General features: G+C 40.1%; 1 protein-coding gene and 1 long non-coding RNA gene across 5 annotated transcripts in view; one reads left to right on the top strand and one right to left on the bottom strand.

Annotated features, from left to right (window-relative positions):
* Nucleotides 1-5,134: 5,134 nt before the first annotated feature.
* Nucleotides 5,135-20,150, top strand: part of LOC126379659 (uncharacterized) — a 150,018-nt gene continuing 135,002 nt past the window's right edge. Inside the window, exon 1 of the long non-coding RNA XR_007568372.1 lies at nt 5,135-5,150. This is a non-coding gene — a long non-coding RNA (uncharacterized LOC126379659). The remainder of the gene's footprint in view (nt 5,151-20,150) is intronic.
* LOC126379418 (uncharacterized) overlaps nt 11,722-20,150 on the bottom strand; it is a 36,406-nt gene continuing 27,977 nt past the window's right edge. For all 4 annotated transcript variants that reach the window (XM_050028168.1, XM_050028170.1, XM_050028169.1 and 1 more), the window contains exons 4-16: nt 19,916-19,995; nt 18,962-19,068; nt 18,220-18,321; nt 17,568-17,722; nt 17,142-17,236; nt 16,446-16,536; nt 15,563-15,674; nt 15,070-15,205; nt 14,401-14,510; nt 14,012-14,139; nt 12,905-12,981; nt 12,351-12,452; nt 11,722-11,921 (exon numbers count right to left, since the gene is read on the bottom strand). In XM_050028168.1, the coding sequence (XP_049884125.1) occupies nt 11,850-11,921; nt 12,351-12,452; nt 12,905-12,981; nt 14,012-14,139; nt 14,401-14,510; nt 15,070-15,205; nt 15,563-15,674; nt 16,446-16,536; nt 17,142-17,236; nt 17,568-17,722; nt 18,220-18,321; nt 18,962-19,068; nt 19,916-19,995 (1,367 nt within the window). In that variant the 3' untranslated portion in view covers nt 11,722-11,849. The remainder of the gene's footprint in view (nt 11,922-12,350; nt 12,453-12,904; nt 12,982-14,011; nt 14,140-14,400; nt 14,511-15,069; nt 15,206-15,562; nt 15,675-16,445; nt 16,537-17,141; nt 17,237-17,567; nt 17,723-18,219; nt 18,322-18,961; nt 19,069-19,915; nt 19,996-20,150) is intronic.

The following is a 20,150-nucleotide window of genomic DNA, read 5'->3' on the forward strand; positions in this document are numbered from 1 at the left end:
GTCCTGATTGGCGGGCTGAGTACCAACGTGACTCAGTCCGCCAATCAATGTTTGACCCTCTCCCGTCCTGATTGGCGGGCTGAGTACCAACGTGACTCAGTCCGCCAATCAATGTTTGACCCTCTCCCGTCCTGATTGGCGGGCTGAGTACCAACGTGACTCAGTCCGCCAATCAATGTTTGACCCTCTCCCGTCCTGATTGGCGGGCTGAGTACCAACGTGACTCAGTCCGCCAATCAATGTTTGACCCTCTCCCGTCCTGATTGGCGGGCTGAGTACCAACGTGACTCAGTCCGCCAATCAATGTTTGACCCTCTCCCGTCCTGATTGGCGGGCTGAGTACCAACGTGACTCAATCCGCCAATCAACGCGGGAGACAACTATAATGCGCGCGGACTATAGTCAATAAAACAACTAGATACCGTGACGTTGTATTTATTCGCAATAGTCGTACCACCGTCTAGCACCCTCCGGGCCGCCGCCCACATACTTACATTTGTACACATTACAAACTAATATAGACAATATACTTAGTAATGATTAGGAAGATTATCTAGACAAGAACAGCGGGTTCAAAAGGCAGCATTGAAGCAATTCACCTGAAAAGCAATATTGTAATTTGACATTCGCGCATATAAAAGCAAGTGCGCAAATTACTTCAACGCGGCATTTTTAGCCCGCTTTTGGATAGTTTACAGCACTCGCGAAAAGATCGATAAATTCTCGACGGGGTGGTTACCATAGTTACTCCCCACCAACTCGCTCGAGATCGTGGTTACCATGGTTACGCCCCGCCGATTTGCTATTAGACTACACGATCTGATCGGGAAACGAGAGTTGGTGGCGAGTAACCATGACAACCACCGTGACTTTGACGCATCCAGCTCGACGGCCAGGTAGGTAATAAGCCCTTAAGTTAAAATTGAGTTGGCGGTTGCCCGAATCGGCTCCATTAACTACTTGACCGGACAAATGGGGAGCGCGCCCAGTCAAAAATAGAACTTAACGATCTTTTCTTGTCGAGTTTCCATTTCACTAAGCACGTAAGTAATATTAAAATAAGTGAGTCTACATTTATCTGTTTTAATTTAACATGGTACATGTTTATATATTATAATTGCATTATCCACCAACCCGCAGTGGAGCAGCGTGTTGGAGTATGCTCCATACCCCCTCCGGTTGATTGGGGGGAGGCCTGTGTCCAGTGGGACGTATATAGGCTGTTTGTGTTTATGTAATTGGAATATATAGCCTCTGGGGTTAAACCACTATGTTTTTATCCTTTTCTTTTACCCAGAACTTTCATTTGCTAGAGCGAAAAAGAACGACCGCTCTCGTCGGCTCTATCTCACTCTAGCAACTAACGATTCTGAGCAACAGTAAAGGATAGAAGTATAGAAAACTAGCAGGTGTGGTTTAACCCTTAATCACCAAACCAGAGACCGACAAGTAGCAAAAAATAAAGAGATAACTAAATTGAAAAAAAATCTGACTCGGACGGGACTTGAACCCGAGCTCTTGTCAAGCCGGGATGAGCGTGTTAACCACTACACCACCGATGTCGTGAACCATACATAATCATGTAAGGTCACGAATTATCTGAATTCTGAATCACATTCCAAAACTGAAATGTGTCATAGTTATATGAATACCTATGGGGCAAAATACCCACAAATGGGCAACGTGCCCATAACTGTCTAAATATAGGGTAAAAAACCCACGATGTTAGAATATGGGATTAGAATGTTTTGATGATAGCTATGGGCATTGCCCCATAGGTATTCATATAACTATGAAACATTTCAGCTTTGAAATGTGATTCAGAATTCAGATAATGCGTGACCTTACATGATTATGTATGGTTCACGACAACCGGGTCCTCCTCCTGGTCATGGGAAATTCTTTCGATCTATGTATCGTCAATTCCCGTTCGATTCTTCGATTTAATTTTCCCTTTGCGAGTTTCCCAAAGCACAGGTGAATGCTAAAAAAACAAAAACTAAATCTTCAAAATAAATCTAACAATGGCCCTGATTCCTGCAGACACCTAATTTTAAGTTATAGCCGTCATTTTCTTATCCGCCGAAAAGGAAAGGGACGGATGATTAACAGCTCTTAATTTTAAGAAGAATGAGTAAATGAACGAATAACCCGGGCGAATCAAAAAGGTATCTCGCTGGTATGCAAACCATTTGACGTGTGCTGTCAAATTAATTCTGTCGGGTTATTAGCCAATGCAAAATTTTTATAGGATTATTTTAGATTTGTGCTGAAAATTGACGTGTGTTTCATAAATTTTATGCCTGTCGATTACCCGTACCTTTCCTTTTCGACGGGTAAGAAAATGACAGATATAACTTAAAATAAAATTAGATGATATTTACAGGAATTAGCACCAATTTTCGACTTCCTACCCCGCTAAGAGCAACAGCACTATAAATCTACAAATGTAACATACAGAAACATTGTCGGATTGACATCGACAAATTGTATTGTTCAAGCCGAATATATCTACGTACACATATCGTGGCCAGATCTTAGAATTGATCATTTCATGAAATGGTCATATTTCATGAAATACAATATCACTAGTTGGCCACATCATGATGTAGTTTGGCCAGATCAATGAACACAAAACGTTTAACGATATGAGCAACTAAATGTATGGTTACTTCATGATATGGCCAAACGTTGGCAATCATATCGCAAAATTAGTAATATAATCCACCGATAGTGGCGCTGGTGTCGATTATATTTAAAACTTGATTGATATTATAATCGATGAATCGATGTAATTGTACAATTTTGAACCTAAGAAATTAATCGACTATTCGCATTTTTATTACACCACATAACATGGACACCGCCTCCATTAACGATATGGCCAAACGTTGATTGGAATCGTTAAACGTTGACATTTCAACGATATGGTCAACTTAAGTTGGCTATTTCATGAAATATGACAATTTCATAAAATGACCGAACACATCATGAAATGATCAGGACCCCGATACCGACCCCGCCGGCGTGGTCGACGATTTCCCTCATTCAGCGCTTATCGCTATCGACCCGCTAGGGTCGATTAATTCATTCAAATATTTTTCCTCTCAGACGACGCCCTGAGCCGAGGTACGCGCCCAACTGGGCACCCTCAGGCCTGTTGTCTTAAACGTTATACCGGGTGAGAGCCTTCAGCGCTCCCCATTTGTCCGGCTAAGTAGTTAATGCCATCAGCGGCAAATATAAAATAAGTCACGTCAAAAAAATAAAAATAATCATGAAATGATCAATTCTAAGATCTGGCCACGACATGTCAACTTTTTCACATATTTATGGCACCTTGCTAAATGCACTTTTTGTTTCTAGTTCGAACATCATAACATTCGCTAAGTAAGAATTAGATTGAAAATACATATTTTGATCATACCTGGCCTTCTTACCATGCTATTTATAATATATTTATTTATTTTGGTGTTGTTTTTATTTTTTACATATTGATTAAATTAATGTATACTAATAAAAAAGCAGCAGCATAATTATAGCAGCAGTGTAATTGGAGCAGCGTGGTGGAGTATGCTCCATACCCCTCCGGTTGATTGAGGGAGGCCTGTGCCCAGCAGTGGGACGTATATAGGCTGTTTATGTTGTTAATGTTGTTATGTAATAAAAAAAAGAGTAGAGTAATGTAATTAATCGTGATTTTATAGAAGTATCAAATGAAATTACGCCATTTTCAACCCGATTCTACGTGCGCTGTACAAATATTAAAATTTCAACCAACTAACAATCGAAGCCCTATAATATATCACTGATTTATAATCATAACCGTACTTACCGAAGCACAAAGAGCAACAAGATTAACGTCAGAGAAGCACATTTCACGTAAATCAATTTTATAAACCACAAGCGATAATTTTAAAAGCTTACTTAATTTGTTTTGTTATAAATTAATCTGTTACAAACTATTATTATTAATTAATAAACTATATAAAATCAAGGTGCGCGGTATCTCACATTTTATAGCGAAAATTATCAAAATTATTATTATTTCAGTAAAAAAAACACGTCAAGCTTTATACAACACGCAAACTAACGCGTTATTTGGTTTTTCGTTCTATTATTATTAACATTATTTTATTTTACAATATATTTTTAATAATTTTATTAGTCTTAATAAGTAATAACTTCAGATTATGTTAACAATAAGCTTGAAGCCATAGTTCTTTTTATGTACTAAAATACTAGAAAATATTTTTATTTATTTGTTGATGGGAGGCCTAATTGTCCGGAAAAGTAAGATGATTCCGTGCTTCGGAGGGCACGTAAAGCCGTTGGTCCCGGCTATTAGCCGTAAAACATCTCCACCAACCCGCAGTGGAGCAGCGTGGTGGAGTATGCTCTATACCCCCTGCAGTTGATTGAGGGGAGGCCTGTGCCCAGCAGTGGGACGTGTATAGGCTGTTTATGTTATTTATGTTTACTAGAAAGAAACAAATAAACATAACTCTCGTCTGTATCGCCACTTACATAACATAAGTAGACTATATCCCAAATAGCAAGCTAGCAAGGCTGCACATAAGCCACAGGGCCACAGTGACTTTCCAACTCATTACGGCACAGGCCTCCCATCATAACATAACATAAACAGTCTATACACGTTCCACTGCTGGACACAGGCCTCCCCTCAATCAACTGGAGGGGGTATGGAGCATACTCCACCACGCTGCTCCACTGCGGGTTGGTGGAGGTATTTTTACGGCTAATAGCCGGGACCAACGGCTTAACGTGCCCTCCGAAGCACGGAATCATCTTACTTTTTCGGACAATCAGGTGATTCAAGCCTGAAAAGTTCTTACCAAACAAAGGACAGTCTCACAAAGTGATTTCGACAATGTCCCCATCGGGAATCGAACCCGGACCTCCAGATCGTGAGCCTAACGCTCTAACCACTAGACCACGGAGGCTGTTAACTTTCTAGTATAATAGTACATTATAATCTTACTCTGAAGCAAGCTTAATGAGGACCTTTTGAGGCTACGTTCCCTAAAAAAAAACATAGATGGCTCTGTTCAGAGTTGCCTTCGTTTAACCTTCTAATTTCATGGATAACAGACATAATGCATCTTTATACATTGTTTTAAGTTTACGCGGTTGTTATCATAATTAAAACACATTATAACGGGTTCTTACCGCGTTTGAAATAGGAATATGAGACTCCTGATAATATATGGATCTACCTACTCCACTCCAATCTCATCAGTCGTCCCGTGATCATGGCACTTGCAACAGTGTCGAAATATCGGGAGTCTCATATCCCTATTTGAAACGCGGTAAGAACCTGTTATTATGTGTTTTAATTATGATAATGCATCTTTTGTCTTTGTTTTTGGGTACAAAAGATGACCCTTGTTATAACACCCAAGCACAATTACATCTTCCACCCATTATTATTCTGATCAAAATAAATAGAAGCAATATAGGTAGCAACATAATTCTATACATAATGTGATCCAAATATCAAGCAACAATTATTTTTATATACGCCTCTGTCGCTACATTATATTTTTGATACGTACCTGAGTAATGAGAAAATAGAAAAAAAAATTAAAAAAAAATATTACATAGAAAAAAAAATAGTAATAGTAGTAGTGAATAGTAAATTATTCTATTCTATTCTGTACAGCGCCATCTACATTGTTTTTAGGGAAAGTAGCCTGCAAAGTTCCTCAGTTTACAAGTAATTCGTTGCCGTGGGCGGACGTGTCGCATGTTGTCATATCGGTTCTTTAATTTTGAATTTTAAATTACTAGACCCTCTTGTTTGTAAACTCGGTCCCTCTCTTATCATCTTGTGGGATTATCCATTTGCGGCCGCGGACATATTGGATTTTTTCTATCTGTTTCCGTCGCACCTGTGTTGTCTTGGTGACTAAAGTGTTGTGGTACTGAAAGAAATTCTGCTCGAAAAAGTGCTAACTTGCCGGTGGGATTCGATCCGGGGTGCGCTGTGTGGTGATCTGATGCAGGTTCCGCTGCGCTACAACTGAGCGGACGTTACGCGCGAATTATACGAGTCGGTATCTGTCGACCGCTACCACGATACCCAAACGATACTAAGCGATACTATCGTCTGAGCCTTTGACTGGTACCACGGTATTGGCGTTTGCATATCATGATGTTTACAACCCAGTGTGCAACTTGCTCAGAATCGGTTGGTCAGGGGCCCGAGTGCTCTTGTTGTAATAAGAAGTACCATTTTCACTGTGGTGGTATCACGGAACGTGGCTTTAACCGTCTCGGAACAGGAAGAAGCAGTTGGAGATGTGCAGCATGTCGTGATGAAAATTCACTTTTAAACATGACAGCGGACTCGCCCCGAACTATGCCTGCTCCTGCTCGCATCTCGGCGGCTTCCCTTGAAGACCCCAATCTGTCGTCAGTAGGCAAGGTCTCCGGTTCGGGAACTAACACTGTTGCTGTGCCCGAGGAAAGTGCTATATTGCAGACTCCAAGCTGCGCTCCCAAAGCAAGCCCTCCTAAGGACGAAGTTTTAAACACCATTCTGAATAAGCTTTCAGACATGCAGAATCAGCTTTCGGCGATCCAATCGATACAGTCCGATTTGGTCCAGGTTAGAAACGACTTGACAGCATTGAAAACTTCGCTTGATTCCAGATTAGAAAATCTTGATGGACGAGTTAGTGATGTTGAGAAACGTGTGGACGTTCTGGAGGCTTGTGTATCTGAGATCACGGTTCTGAAAGAACAGCTGCGGAATGTAAAGGATGAGCAAAGAAAAGGCGAACAATGGGTGCGTCGCTCTAACGTCCAAATCAATGGAGTGCCCGAAGTCAATGGTGAAAACCTACTCAAGGTTGTTTCTTCGCTGGGTAAGGTCTGTGGGTACGCACTGGACCCCAGCAGAGACATTGATTTTGTTACTCGTGTGGCTGTCAAAAATGACACAGACAGTAATATAGTAAAACCTATCATATTGAAGTTTCAATCTAGATACAAAAAAGATGACTTTATATCGGCTTTGCGAAAAATTAAAAACCTAACTGCATCGCAAATAGGTTTCAGCGGCAACCTGAACAGAATCCACATCAACGATCACCTCTCCGCTTATAATAAGATGCTATTTAAGAAAGCGAGATCTTTGTCAAGGGAGAAAGGATACCAGTACTGCTGGGTGCGTAACTGTACTGTCATGGTTCGTCGTAGTGACAAATCAAAAATATTGTATATCACGTCAGAAGATTGTTTAAACAAAATCTTATAAGTATTTTTTTTGTCTTTAGTTTTTGGTTTATTGATGGCTGCATTCACGGTATTGTAATAATAATGAGAAGGATAAATAATCTTTACTATATATTAAGGCAAATAGGTATTATTGTAAACTACTATTTACGTGTATTCATAAAATCTGTTAAAATAACACTATGTTGTAATTTGATTAGGCGTTTAGCAAACAATAAAAATTTGATTAAACAAAATTGCTTAACTGGCATACCGATTGTTATAATTATAATGTTATATAAAAATGGTTATGGCATCATTATAATTCGTCTTCAATATTTGAAACGTTTAATTCCACCATGACCTTAAACATTTATTATCAGAATGCTCGTGGCCTGCGTGGTAAAACTAATTTATTTTTGAGAAACGTATTAAATGAAAATTACGACGTGATTTGTATCTCGGAAACATGGCTACTGCCCGGTATCTTTGACTCGGAGTTGTTCGATAGTAGGTACAGCGTATATAGGACAGACCGCGATTACGAGCGAATGGGGGTTTCAAGGGGGGGTGGAACTATGATAGCGGTCCGCCGTGGGCTTGCAGTAGATGTGAGACCTAAACGTGTTTTCCCGGACACTGTGGATGTTGATGTATCTTATGTTTGTATCAATCTGAACTCGCAAATGGGTCGTACGGCCACCAATTTATTTATATTTTGCTGTTATTTCCTACAAAGCAAGAACCAGGCAGTATATCAATCTTATTGGTTAGACTATGTCTCGGATCTTTTCCTAGAATATCCAAATAATATGTTTTTATTTGTGGGTGACTTTAATATTACTCATGGATTATGGGATGTTGACCGTAATAACTCTAATATATTTATTCTACAGAACCCTACTTTCGATATTTTGACATCTCAATTGCACTCATTTTTAATGCTGACAAGTTGGTCTCAATTTAATGGTATTCCTAATGGGAACGATAGACTGCTCGACTTGGTCCTATCAAACTGCAGTAATTGTATTGTTAAGCGTACGAAACCTTTAGCCTTGCCAGAGGATGCTCATCACCCGTCCCTGGATATAAGTATAAATCTAGTATTTTTAGTGGATAATCTACGTACTGCCCCTCGGATCACTCGTAGATTTCATGCTGCTGACTATGATGTGATCAGGTCTGAACTAAACAAAGTAGATTGGAACACGCATCTAGTTATGAATGACATTAACTTAGCAGTTAAAAAATTCTATAAATTATTAAATGATATTATTGATAAGCACGTACCCACTAGAATTGTGACGACGGATCAGAGATATCCCGTTTGGTACTCTGGATCTTTAATCAAACTTATAAATAAGAAGCTTAGGGTTCACAGAAAATGGAAGATTTATGGACGACAGTCTGACTACAATCATTTTTCTAAACTTCGCAAACTAACTAAATTATTAGAATCAGAGTGTTATGATACTTATAACTGTAGAGCAGAAGACAATATATGCATTAGTCCAAAATATTTTTGGTCATTTGTGAACTCGAGGAAGCAGAGTGGCGGTATACCTGATGTACTGTATCTTGATGATGTTCAGGCATCGGATGGTAGCACAATAGCCACAATGTTTAACACTTATTTTCAGTCTGTGTTCGAGCCGGATTCTTCCATCCTCTCAAATATGCAAGATGTGGTTTCTAGTGACTTATTGTTGAGCTCAATTTCATTAACAGTTCCAATTGTGAAAAAATATTTATCACGTCTCGATGTGACTAAAGGTAGTGGGCCTGACGGGATACATCCTATGTTCCTTAAGCAGTGCAGTAAGGAACTGTCCGTGCCGGTTAGTAATCTCTTTAATTTATCTTTACATCTAGGAGTGATGCCAACTGAATGGAAACGGTCACTAGTTGTACCTATATTTAAAAGTGGTAACAAACATGATGTTAGAAACTACCGTGGAATTTCAAAATTATCAGTTATCCCTAAACTTTTTGAGCGTATAGTATATGATACTATGTTTCCTTCGGTAAGACAGTATCTTTTGAATCAACAGCACGGCTTTGTTAACATGCGTTCTGCAGAGTCCAATCTAATAGAGTTTACTGATATGGTACTCGAGGCTATGGATAAAGGTTGCCAGGTGGATGCTGTGTATACCGATTACTCAAAGGCATTTGATAAAATATCCCACACGTTACTAATACAAAAACTTAGTTATATCGGTATTCATGGCGATCTGCTGCGGTGGCTGGAGTCCTATCTTAGAGATCGTACTCAGGCTGTAGCTGTTAAAGGATTTATATCTAGCTTTATCCCGATTACTTCTGGTGTGCCACAGGGCTCTCACCTTGGACCCCTACTATTTAATATTTTCATAAACGATATTGCTGAGTGTTTTAATCACGCCAATATACTTTTATATGCAGATGATACAAAAATATTTTCTATTATAAAATCGGAGAAAGACTGTTACAATTTGCAAGCAGATCTCGATAGATTATACATATACTGCTCAAATAATAAACTACATCTAAATCAAGATAAATGTCACATAATAACATATACAAGAAAGAAAAAACCAGTTTCCTTTACCTACAATTTTGATGGTAAAGCTCTGAGTAGAGTATCCGAGATGAGAGATTTGGGTGTAAATTTGGATAGCCAGCTGTTGTTTGATTCACACGTTAACAAAATTACTTCTAAAGCCTACAGAATGTTGGGTTTTATGTTTCGTCAAGGCAAAAATTTCAAAAAGGCCAAGACGCTGATTTTATTGTATAATTCACTTGTTCGATCGCAGCTAGAATATGCATCAACCGTTTGGAGTCCACAATACGCCAAGTATATTGACGCTGTAGAGAGAATTCAAAATAAATTTATTAGATGGTTAAAATTTAAATTTAAGAACCATAAATTTGAAAATATTGTATCTCTGGCAAAGCGAAGGGAACATAGAGATCAAATTTATTTATACAAAATTATTAATAATTTAATAGATTCCCCATACCTGGTTAGTCAGATTGCGTTTAGGTGCCCAGTTGCAAGATTGCGTTCAAATAGAATTTTTTCTATTCCCAATGCAGCCACCAATTACGCCAGAAATAGATTTATTGTACGAGCATGTTTAAACTATGATGGATTTTATGGTGATATAGATATATTTTCTAGTAAGGTAAATGCCTTTATCAATGCTGTAAAACAATGTAGCTGAAATGATTAAAACATGTAATAGATAGATATATAATGAATGCTTAGATATAGAGGGATTGTTTACAGACGTTTCTTTTTGTACCTATTAATTTAATTCTTGGGCCTAACAGTATAACTTAATATAATTTATAGACTAGTTCACCGCAATTTGCAACGAAATATAATATATGTTAGATACATCGGTGGAAACTGCTTTGGCTTAATGTGTTTAATTATAAGTTTATATCTTTAAGTATCTATTGTGTAAGCTGTTTGTTTCCTTAATAAAGAAAAATAAAAATAAATAAATAAATTTATTATTTTATTTAATGTACAATAACTTTCACAATCCACTTTGTAACTCCATATACACATTACGATTATCAAAGCCTCGTGTGTGGTTTAGGCCTGTGCTGGGATGTATGGAGTTACAAAATGGCGTAATTTATTTATGTTTCTAATATTTAAATTGTATATTTATATTCGTGTAACAGTAGACTCTGTACGCTCTAACAACAGTTATCATTTTATGTTTAATTAATAAATAATAATTAATAGATCCTAATTTTAAGTTTTATTTAGATTTCACATGTTTTCTTCATAACTCGATCGATGTGAGGTTAGGTGCGTCGTCCGCGCGGGAATCGAAAGTGTTTCTTTTTAAATATGGCGGTCGTTCCGTCCGTCCTTGTCAAATGTCAAAGGAAAAGGGCGGGAATTTGAAATGCGCGGGAAATATTTAAATAACGAACGACCCCGATTCCTGCAGACATTTTGTTTTAAGTTACACCCGTCATCGTCTTATCCGCCGAAAAGGAAAGGGACGGATGATTGACGGCTCGTAATTTTAAAATGAATGAATAACCCGGGCGTATAAAATGGGCGTTTGACGTGTGCTGTCAACTGAATTCTGTCGGGTTTTGACCAATATAAAATTAGGTTTTTTGAAATTTCTGCCTAAAATTGACGCGTTTCATACATTTTATGACTGTCGATTACCCGTCCCTTTCTTTTCGGCAGATAAGAAAATGACAGATATAACTTAAAATAAACTTAGATGGTGTGTACGGACTACGGTCACGAGTACTAATATGTATACACTTTGAAACCATGTCACATTAACTTTTTTGACAAATTAAACCGTAAGTCTCATTAAATGTCAAATATGATAGTGCGACAGGGTTCTAAAGTGGGTACATGATATTGCTCATGACTGTACAGGAGTCAGCATTAATATTTCGATACTACACTCGAGTTCCGTTAAAATGAGTTCGTATATAACAGTATCCATTATTATTCATTACATTAATGTTTCCAATTATAAAATTAAACTCGTGTTTTGTTGAAGAAAAATTCGGTAGAGTTTTGTATTCTTTTTTTTTTGACGAGATGTATGTGTTGTGTTGTGTGGTAGTGGATATGTTCACAGGTCGGTCTCGGAGGCGGGCGTGTCCAGCCAGTGGCGGGGGCGGCGGCGACGGGTGCTCGTGTCCACCTGACGGACATACAGACAATAACATAAACAGCCTATACAGGGTGTTAGTGATATCGTAACGAATATTAAGGGGGATGATTCGGACCATGATTCTGAGTTAATATCAAGTGGAATTTCTCGTCGCAAAATTCATGTTTATTTTTCTATACTTTTCATGATTTTTTTTTCTTTGTTTTTTATCAGCCAAATCATACCTCAAAGTTTTCGGGAATCCATCGGGAATCGAACCTGGACCTCAAGATCGTGATTCTAACACCACTACCCCACAGAGGCTGTTAAGACGGACTTACGTATATAAAATAAATAAATTGTCTTTCTCAAATACCTAACATATAGCTAGTAGTAGTAAGATAGTTCTTCATATGACGGATGTATCTCTGATTACCCCAATTGGGATATAGTGGCAAACTTATGTTATGAAGTCCTCACCGCCACCTCGAGGTCGGTGTCGCTGTCGGCGCCGGGCGCCTCCCCCGCCGCCGCGGCCGCGGCCCGCGCCGCCGCGCGCGCCTCCCGCGCCGACAGCAATTCCTGCCGACCGACAAGAGTTAGGGGTACAGTTCCAACCAGAGTTAGGATTGGGGATAGAGCTAGAGTTAGGATCGGAGCTGGTTCTATAGAAAGGACTAGGGTTAGGGGTAGAGTTATGCTAGTGTTACGGTCAGAATTAGGACTAGGGATGGGGATAGAGTTAGGACCAGAGTTAAGGCTAGAGTTAGAACTAGGAATAGAGCTAGAGTTAGAACCAGCCTTGGTTCTAGAGTTAGGAATGGAGTTAGGGATAGAGTTAGGACTAGAACTAGGGAGGTTAGGGTCTATCTATTAATTCAATTCAATCAACAACAATTCACGTTTCGATCATAGACATTAATTGACAACACGTGGTTTTCAGGATTTATGCCCGGTTAATGGCAGTAGGCTTGCCTCCTATTAAATAAGTGTATTTTTTGCTTTTTTTATTCTATTTTTAAGTATGGTTGTACCTGCATGACGACAGCAGCTTCCATGTCGGCCATACTGACGGCTCCCACTGACTTGGGTAGATCCTCCTCCGGTATATCTGCAATATTTATATTAACATAAATAAATATTTATTTATTGAACAAACCAATAGGGTCGTGCAACTCCTGCCGACCGACACAAGTTAGGGGTAGAGTTATGACTAGAGTTAGGAGTACAGTTACGACTAGAGTTAGGGGTACAGTCACGACTAGAACCTAGTAAGGTTCAAGATAAATTATGAAATTCTGATTACTAAATAAAGACAGATCTAAAACTAACGAAAAATATTATCTTTTTTCTATTTAACTTATAATAATAATAATAAAAACACTTTATTGCACACAAATTCACAAAACATTTACAGGATAAACTTATTCTAAGGTGGGCAAAGGCGGCCTTATCGCTAAGAGCGATCTCTTCCAGACAACCTTCGGCAAAGGATATGGTACATTTGTACAGCTGCAGTGTAGCGCGCAGATACGTAAAATAAAACAATAGACACATTTTATATGAACTTATTTATGAATTTCAATCAACAAAAACGAAATAATAACTCCGAAATTTTATCACATTTTTCTATGACGTCACAGTGTGCTTTTTCATACAATTTCCTTAGTAATATCGTGTTTTGACGTTTAATAAAAAGTAACTGATTTGACTAGTTGGAAACTAGTCTATTCCTCGGTTTGTCTGTGGGAGTGGAGTTCGGTTTAAAATATTATGTATCAGAATTTTGAATACAGATAACTTGTAGCTAAGAGATATTTTGCATAAGATGTTTAAATAAACAAATACTAATTTAGGTAAAAGTTTATTTTATGATTCTAGATCGATAGTAATGAACACCATATAAAAATAAAAAAAAAGAAAAGAAAAAAAAAGAAATTAATAATTTAATTATATATTTATTTTTATTATATTTTTTTTTTATTAATTTTAATTTATTTTTATTAATTTATTTTAATTTTATTTAGAAATTTATGTAACGTCTTAAACCTAAATAAAGATTCTATGTATCTATCTATCTATCTATCCATATGAGGTAAATATATATGTAGTGACGTCAAAAAGCAACGGTGCGTACATACCGTGGTAGGAGAAGAGCCCCGGCGGCGGGGCCAGGTTCCTGAGGGCCACGGTGTCGGCCTTGAGCGCGGCGGCCCGCGCCCGCAGCCGCGCCTCGCAGCCGCGCGACCAGCCGCCGCCACCCGCAGCCCTGGGGGGGGGGGGGGGGAGTTTAATTTATGGACCTCAACGGTTGCAGACGTGGAAGTGGGAGCCATCGGTACATACGAAAGTATGGAACGACGTTCCGTCGCAAAAGTATGGAACGGAAAATAATAATAAAAAAAAAACAAATAAAAACATGAATTTTCTGACAGGGAATTCCACTTGATATCAACTCAGAATCATGGTCTAAATCATTCCCATCAATGGTCGTTACGGTGTCACAATCACCCTGTATACATGTACGTACTGCGTGTGCTGCAACCAAGGTCCAGGACTCAGCAGGGGCTCCCCGAGCGCCGGCGCCTCCGCCTCCAGCCGCGACAACAGCTGCCTCGCCACGCGCTCCGCTGCCAAGCGCTGTAGGGACACATAGCGCGATGTTATCAAAAGGGCAACATAGACTAAAATAGAAATATATCATAACATCGCCAATCTTGCGATAAATGCACCTCTACTAGCCCAATTAGGTATATAGTTGGAAGCTTATGTTTTATGTGTCATCTTATTTCATGTCTTATTTGCATTTTTTTATTTACATATTTTGCAATTTTATTAATTATATAATTTGAATGTGCACTAGTTATTTAATTTCAATTTCACAAGTTATATAATTGCAGTTATATTAGTTATATAATTTGCAATTTTACCAGTTATTTAATTTTCAATTTCACAAGATACATAATTTACAGTTTTATTACTTATATAATTTTACCAGTCATATCATTTTCAATTTCACAAGTTATATAATTTACAATTAAAAACTAAATTCAAGTTTTTTATAGTACAACCTGATTATACAAAGTTATTTATATTTATTTATAATTTCACTAGTTTAATAATTTGCATTTTCACTAGTTATATAATTTGCTTTGTTGTGTTTATTAGAAGGATTTTCGAAATATATGTAATATCAGACCTCCTCGCTGTCCCCGGGCGTGGTCTCGGCCAGCGCCAGCAGCACGTCGTACACCTCGAGCGCGCGGTCGGCGGCCCGCAGCGCGCAGCACAGCGCCACGCACGACGACTCCTGCACTGCGCACGCGCACGACAACCTGGAAAGTGTTCATTGATCACCTTCAAACAAACTAGTTTTATTAATTTATCTTGTGACAGATGTAACAGGGACTATCCCATCTTACTATTTATATAATTTGTAATTTCACTAGTAATGTAATTTGCGTTTTCACTAGTTATATTATTTGTAATTTTACTAGTTATAAATTTGCATTTCCACTAGTTATATATGTTTCAATTTCACTAGTTATATAATTTGCAATTTCACAATTATATAATTTATAATTTCACTAGTTACAATTTCTCGTTTTGCAATTTCGTTTTTTTTTCAAGTAGTAAGAGGGCGGGTGGCGTTTAGTATAGAGGAGTAGTATAGAGTAGTGCGGTGCACCGACCTGTGCGCGGTGTCGGTGGCGCGGGCCAGCGCGTGGTGCAGCACGCGCGCGTCGGCCTGCAGCCGCGCACAGCGCGCGCGCCACAGCGCCGCCGCCGCCGACAGCGCCGAGCCTGCGCACGCGAGGGACACTCGTCACCAGACCGTTTATTTATTTATTTATTTATTAGTTCCCACCATATCCCACAGCTGGCGCTAATCTTTCAACGCAGATGGCGTAAAATGCGCTAATTAAGTTTTCACAGCGCGACGCACATTGCAACTTCCAACGCAACACCGTTGGATAATCATTCCCAAGTCAATAGCAAGATTAAAGTGACGTACGAGACAAACAGATACATATGCGCCGTTTTGTAAAAAAGCTAGGCTGTTCATAAAACGATGAATTGAGCTAGTTGACACTTGTTACAATAACATGTGAAATATGTCGGATATGATAGTTTATCGTTTAACGATACATTTTTTTAATAAGATTATTTTTAAATATTTTATTTTTACAAGAAAAGAATGCGTTTTTTTATCTGTGTATTTTTTTATCTATGTATTGTGTATTGTAAACTTGATACACGGTCGGCCATTATGAGCGTGGTGTGACGTCACATTTCACAAAAGAAACAAAAGCTATCTGTTAGGTTTCAAGTTATGTTTGACAGTTTCTTTGTTTGTTGAAATGTGACGTCAGTGAACAAAATGCCACGTGACCAACCATTTTGGCGCGGAATTTAAAATAATTGAAGACAAATGTGTTTTTTTTCTATTATATAAAACTTCCTCTTCACTCCTTAGCGGCCTACGACCATTTAAGACTGAAATAAGACCCAGAGGGAGTGAGGTCGGCGCCCGATGAGAACTGGTGCGGGGGGGAAGTAATGCTCAACACCTACCATCGTTGGTGGCTTGCACGAGCGCCTCGCGCAGCCCGGCCTGCGCGCACACGTCCAACGCCAGGCGCTCCGCCGCCGCCGACATCCAACCCTGGACAGTGTCGTAACTCAAGTAACACTGTATGGCAGAGTTGTATAATATACAGGGTGTTAGTGACATCGTAACGAATACTGAGGGGGATGAATCTGACCATGATTCTGAGTTGATATCAAGTGGAATTTTCCGTCGCACTTTTCCATACTTTTATGAAACTGAAAATAATTAAAAAAAAACAAAAGAAAACATGAATTTTGCGACGGAAAATTCCACACCCTGTATACTAGACCAATACGGGTTAGGTCACATAGCTCCGAAAATGCATTTCTCGGGCATGTGGGTTTCCTCACAATGTTTTCCGTCACCGCTGAGCACGTGATAATCATTTATAATACAAACATGAAATCCAAAAACAAATTCGACGATCATTGGTTTAAGCCTGTGCTAGATTCGAACCTGCGACCTCAAAGTGAGAGGCAAGCTTTCTACCAACTGGGTACCACGGCTATCCGGCCATATAAGAACTTAACTAGCGGGCAAGCTAAGTTCAGCAGCATATGCCGTCAGAAGGATCCGACAACTCACAGATGTACCCACTGCTAGACTTGTCTACTTCAGAGATATCCTTAGGCAAGGAATGAAGATGGTCATCATCACACCTCATCGTTGCTGAGCTGCTGGCTGGAGTCGGTGTCCTCAGTCTTTCTTAGTCGCACGCGGGAGGCTAGCTTAGCTTGACGGGACTCGCACCGACCTGAAGTTGAGACAGAAAAATATAGATAAGTTATTTTTTTTAATTATTTTCAATTCTATACTTTTGCGATGGAATTTTCTTCGCTACGCTCTTGTCGGTGTTGGGTACATTTTAGGGAAAAATAGGGCAGTGGTTTCCCTCTTGCCTTCCACCCAAGAGAGAAACCACTGCTTATTTTTAAAACGACTTTACGACCATAATTTTAAAGATAAGGTTAGAGTGACATTTCTCTTTAGCTCTTTTCAATTAGATAGAGATAAAAAAGGGAGATTGAATCCGGGACGAAATTAGAGCTTCGATTGGACACTAAAAAGGTATAAAAGAGACTTACCCGGGCTAGGCGCAAGCACCCTTGACCCCTCATTGGAGCCGTGCTCCCTGTCGCAGCTGCCCGCGCCGCCGCCGCTGCCGGCCCCGCTCCCGCCGCCTGCGCCGCCACTGCCCTCACCACCGCCACTGTGCGCATGCCTGGCGTACTGGCAACATCTGCGACAGATGTCATTGACATCAGTAATGGAGATAATAAACTATTTTGGTAAGTTTTGCGTGTCCCACTTTGGGCGCCAGTAAGCGAAAGTTGGCGCCCGAAGTGGGGCCACTTCGATATTGGCGCCCAATGCGGTGTCATTTTTCAAAAACAATTTTGCTCCTTATTTTACTATAATTGATGAACCTTGCAAATGGAAATATATTATTCAAGTCGGATTCGCCCACAAAAATCACTTTGTGATCCCTAGTTTGGTTAGGACGTTACGTTGATCACCTGATTGTCCGAAAGTAAGATGATCCGTGGTTTAGAAGGCACGATAAACCTGGGGCCCGGTTACTACTTACTGAATTAAGTATGTAGTCGTTACATGAGCCATGTCAAGGGCCTTTGGCGGCTCAGTAATAACCCTGACACCAGGGTTGATGAGGTTGGTATTCCACCTCACAATCCACACGAGAAGAAGCTGGATTCAAGAAAGACATAATATGTCTACCTGGCAGTTGATAGACAGAGCTCGGAGTCGGAGAGGTGCAGGCTGTGGTCACACACTGACTCGTGTGTCGGCGTGGTCACATGCACGCGCGGCTGCTCACTCCTGAAGAGAAAGAAACAAAGAAAAAATATTTATTCGACATACTAGTATTTTCACATATTAGAAGAAAATAATACAATTATGAATGTATGCCGAAATATTTTATTTATTTATTTTGTTACAGCGACAGGATTAGCAGAACGTAGTGGGTAGCTCACTGGGACGGGCTAACCTATAAAATGGTACTTAGGTTCTATGACGATCTTGTGACGTAGCGAGTAGGCGCCGCTACTTCAAAAGCGCACCCCTGATGCCAGGCAGCAGCGGTATCAGTACTGGTTGGTGGCCGAAGAAATGGATTCTGGTAGGGCTCTAGCTAGAACATCGCCGATTGAGAAATTGGTCGGTGTACTGCGGAACGGAAGGCGATTGGGGCAACCACCGTTCTACACGCCCTATCTATGGACTATTGAAGGCGATTACTCCACCGACAAGAGCGCAGCTCTTAAATAAAGAGAGAGAGATTTATTTTGTTATAAAAACAATATTACAAACAGTGACACACAGAGATCGGTAAACCTGCCTCGATGCCTGCTCCTCGCAACACGTCACAATGGTTTCCTTATATTTAATAGGAATGTGACACAGCACACGCAGCTTCAGCAGCGAGCGCACCGCGCCCCATGTTGGGACCTGTATGTACCTGTCAGGCTCCTGTGTGCTGGTGTCGGTGGTGTCTTCAGGCAGATCGTGAGGCTCCTTGTCTTGCGGGGTGGGCAGGTCCGGGCTCAGGGCCGACGAGGTGTCGTTCTAGAAGTAACAACATTATCACATTTTATAATCAAATGTAAAATGCGGTGAAATTTGGTGTGTGTCTATAACAATGACACGATCCCCTTGGGGCAGTGTCCACAGAATTCCACTTCCTACGATCCTGGCTATTATTTTTATTTAATTTTACTTTTTTGCGCGCTACACTGCTGTAAGAGTGTACTATATCCTCTGCCGAAGGTTGTCTGGAAGAGGTCGCTCTTAGCGATAAGGCCGCCTTTGCCCACCTCAGAATAAGTTTATGCTGTAAATGTCTCGTAAATCTGTGTTCAATAAAGTAAGTGTTTTATTGTTATTCCTGACCTGACTTTCATTTCTTCCGCGCTCACCAGTCTGTATGTACGCTTGCCGATAAATATGCGTGATATTATCGTAACTATGTTGCCTAAGGCGATTCTCACAGTGCCCCGCACCATGCTGCATGTTGCGTACCTGCGGGAGTGCAGACCTGCATCATCGTGCGGGTTTTTTACGCACTCACGCGCGTAGATGCGTTTTGTAGATTAACGCACGGCGGCTCTCATTTCATTCAAAGCCGTTCCAAAATCACGCGCGCCACTGCGGGATTCGGTATACCATACCTTGCTTCTTTCCCCGCACCTACGCGCAGGCATGTTTCTCCGCTTGTATGCGCGTGATCGGCATGAACGCGCGTGAATACATTTTCTGTGTGTTAGACTGTGCGTGTTTTCTATACAAACGGAGATGCTTACAAGCAACGGAAGAACACGCATCCACGCGCTACGCTGCCTCATGCGGGGCAGTGTGAGAATCGCCTAACGATAACGATATTTTAGAATATTGAATGTGTGTGTATGACGAGTACCTGTTCAGTCCTGGACCTGTCAGCGTCGTTGTCCAGCTCGCCAGCCGGCTGCGTCGTCGACTCACACTCGTCTGAAACAACTGAACACACCGCCCGTCAGACGAGAATTTTATTCTATTCTAAAAGGGTTTTTTTTTGACGTGACTTATTGTATATTTGCCGCAGATGGCATTAACTACTTGGCCGGACAAATGGGGAGCGCTGAAGGCTCTCACCCGGTACAACGTTTAAGACA

The sequence above is a fragment of the Pectinophora gossypiella genome, chromosome 29 (assembly GCF_024362695.1).
Source record: "Pectinophora gossypiella chromosome 29, ilPecGoss1.1, whole genome shotgun sequence".
NCBI lineage: Eukaryota > Metazoa > Arthropoda > Insecta > Lepidoptera > Gelechiidae > Pectinophora > Pectinophora gossypiella.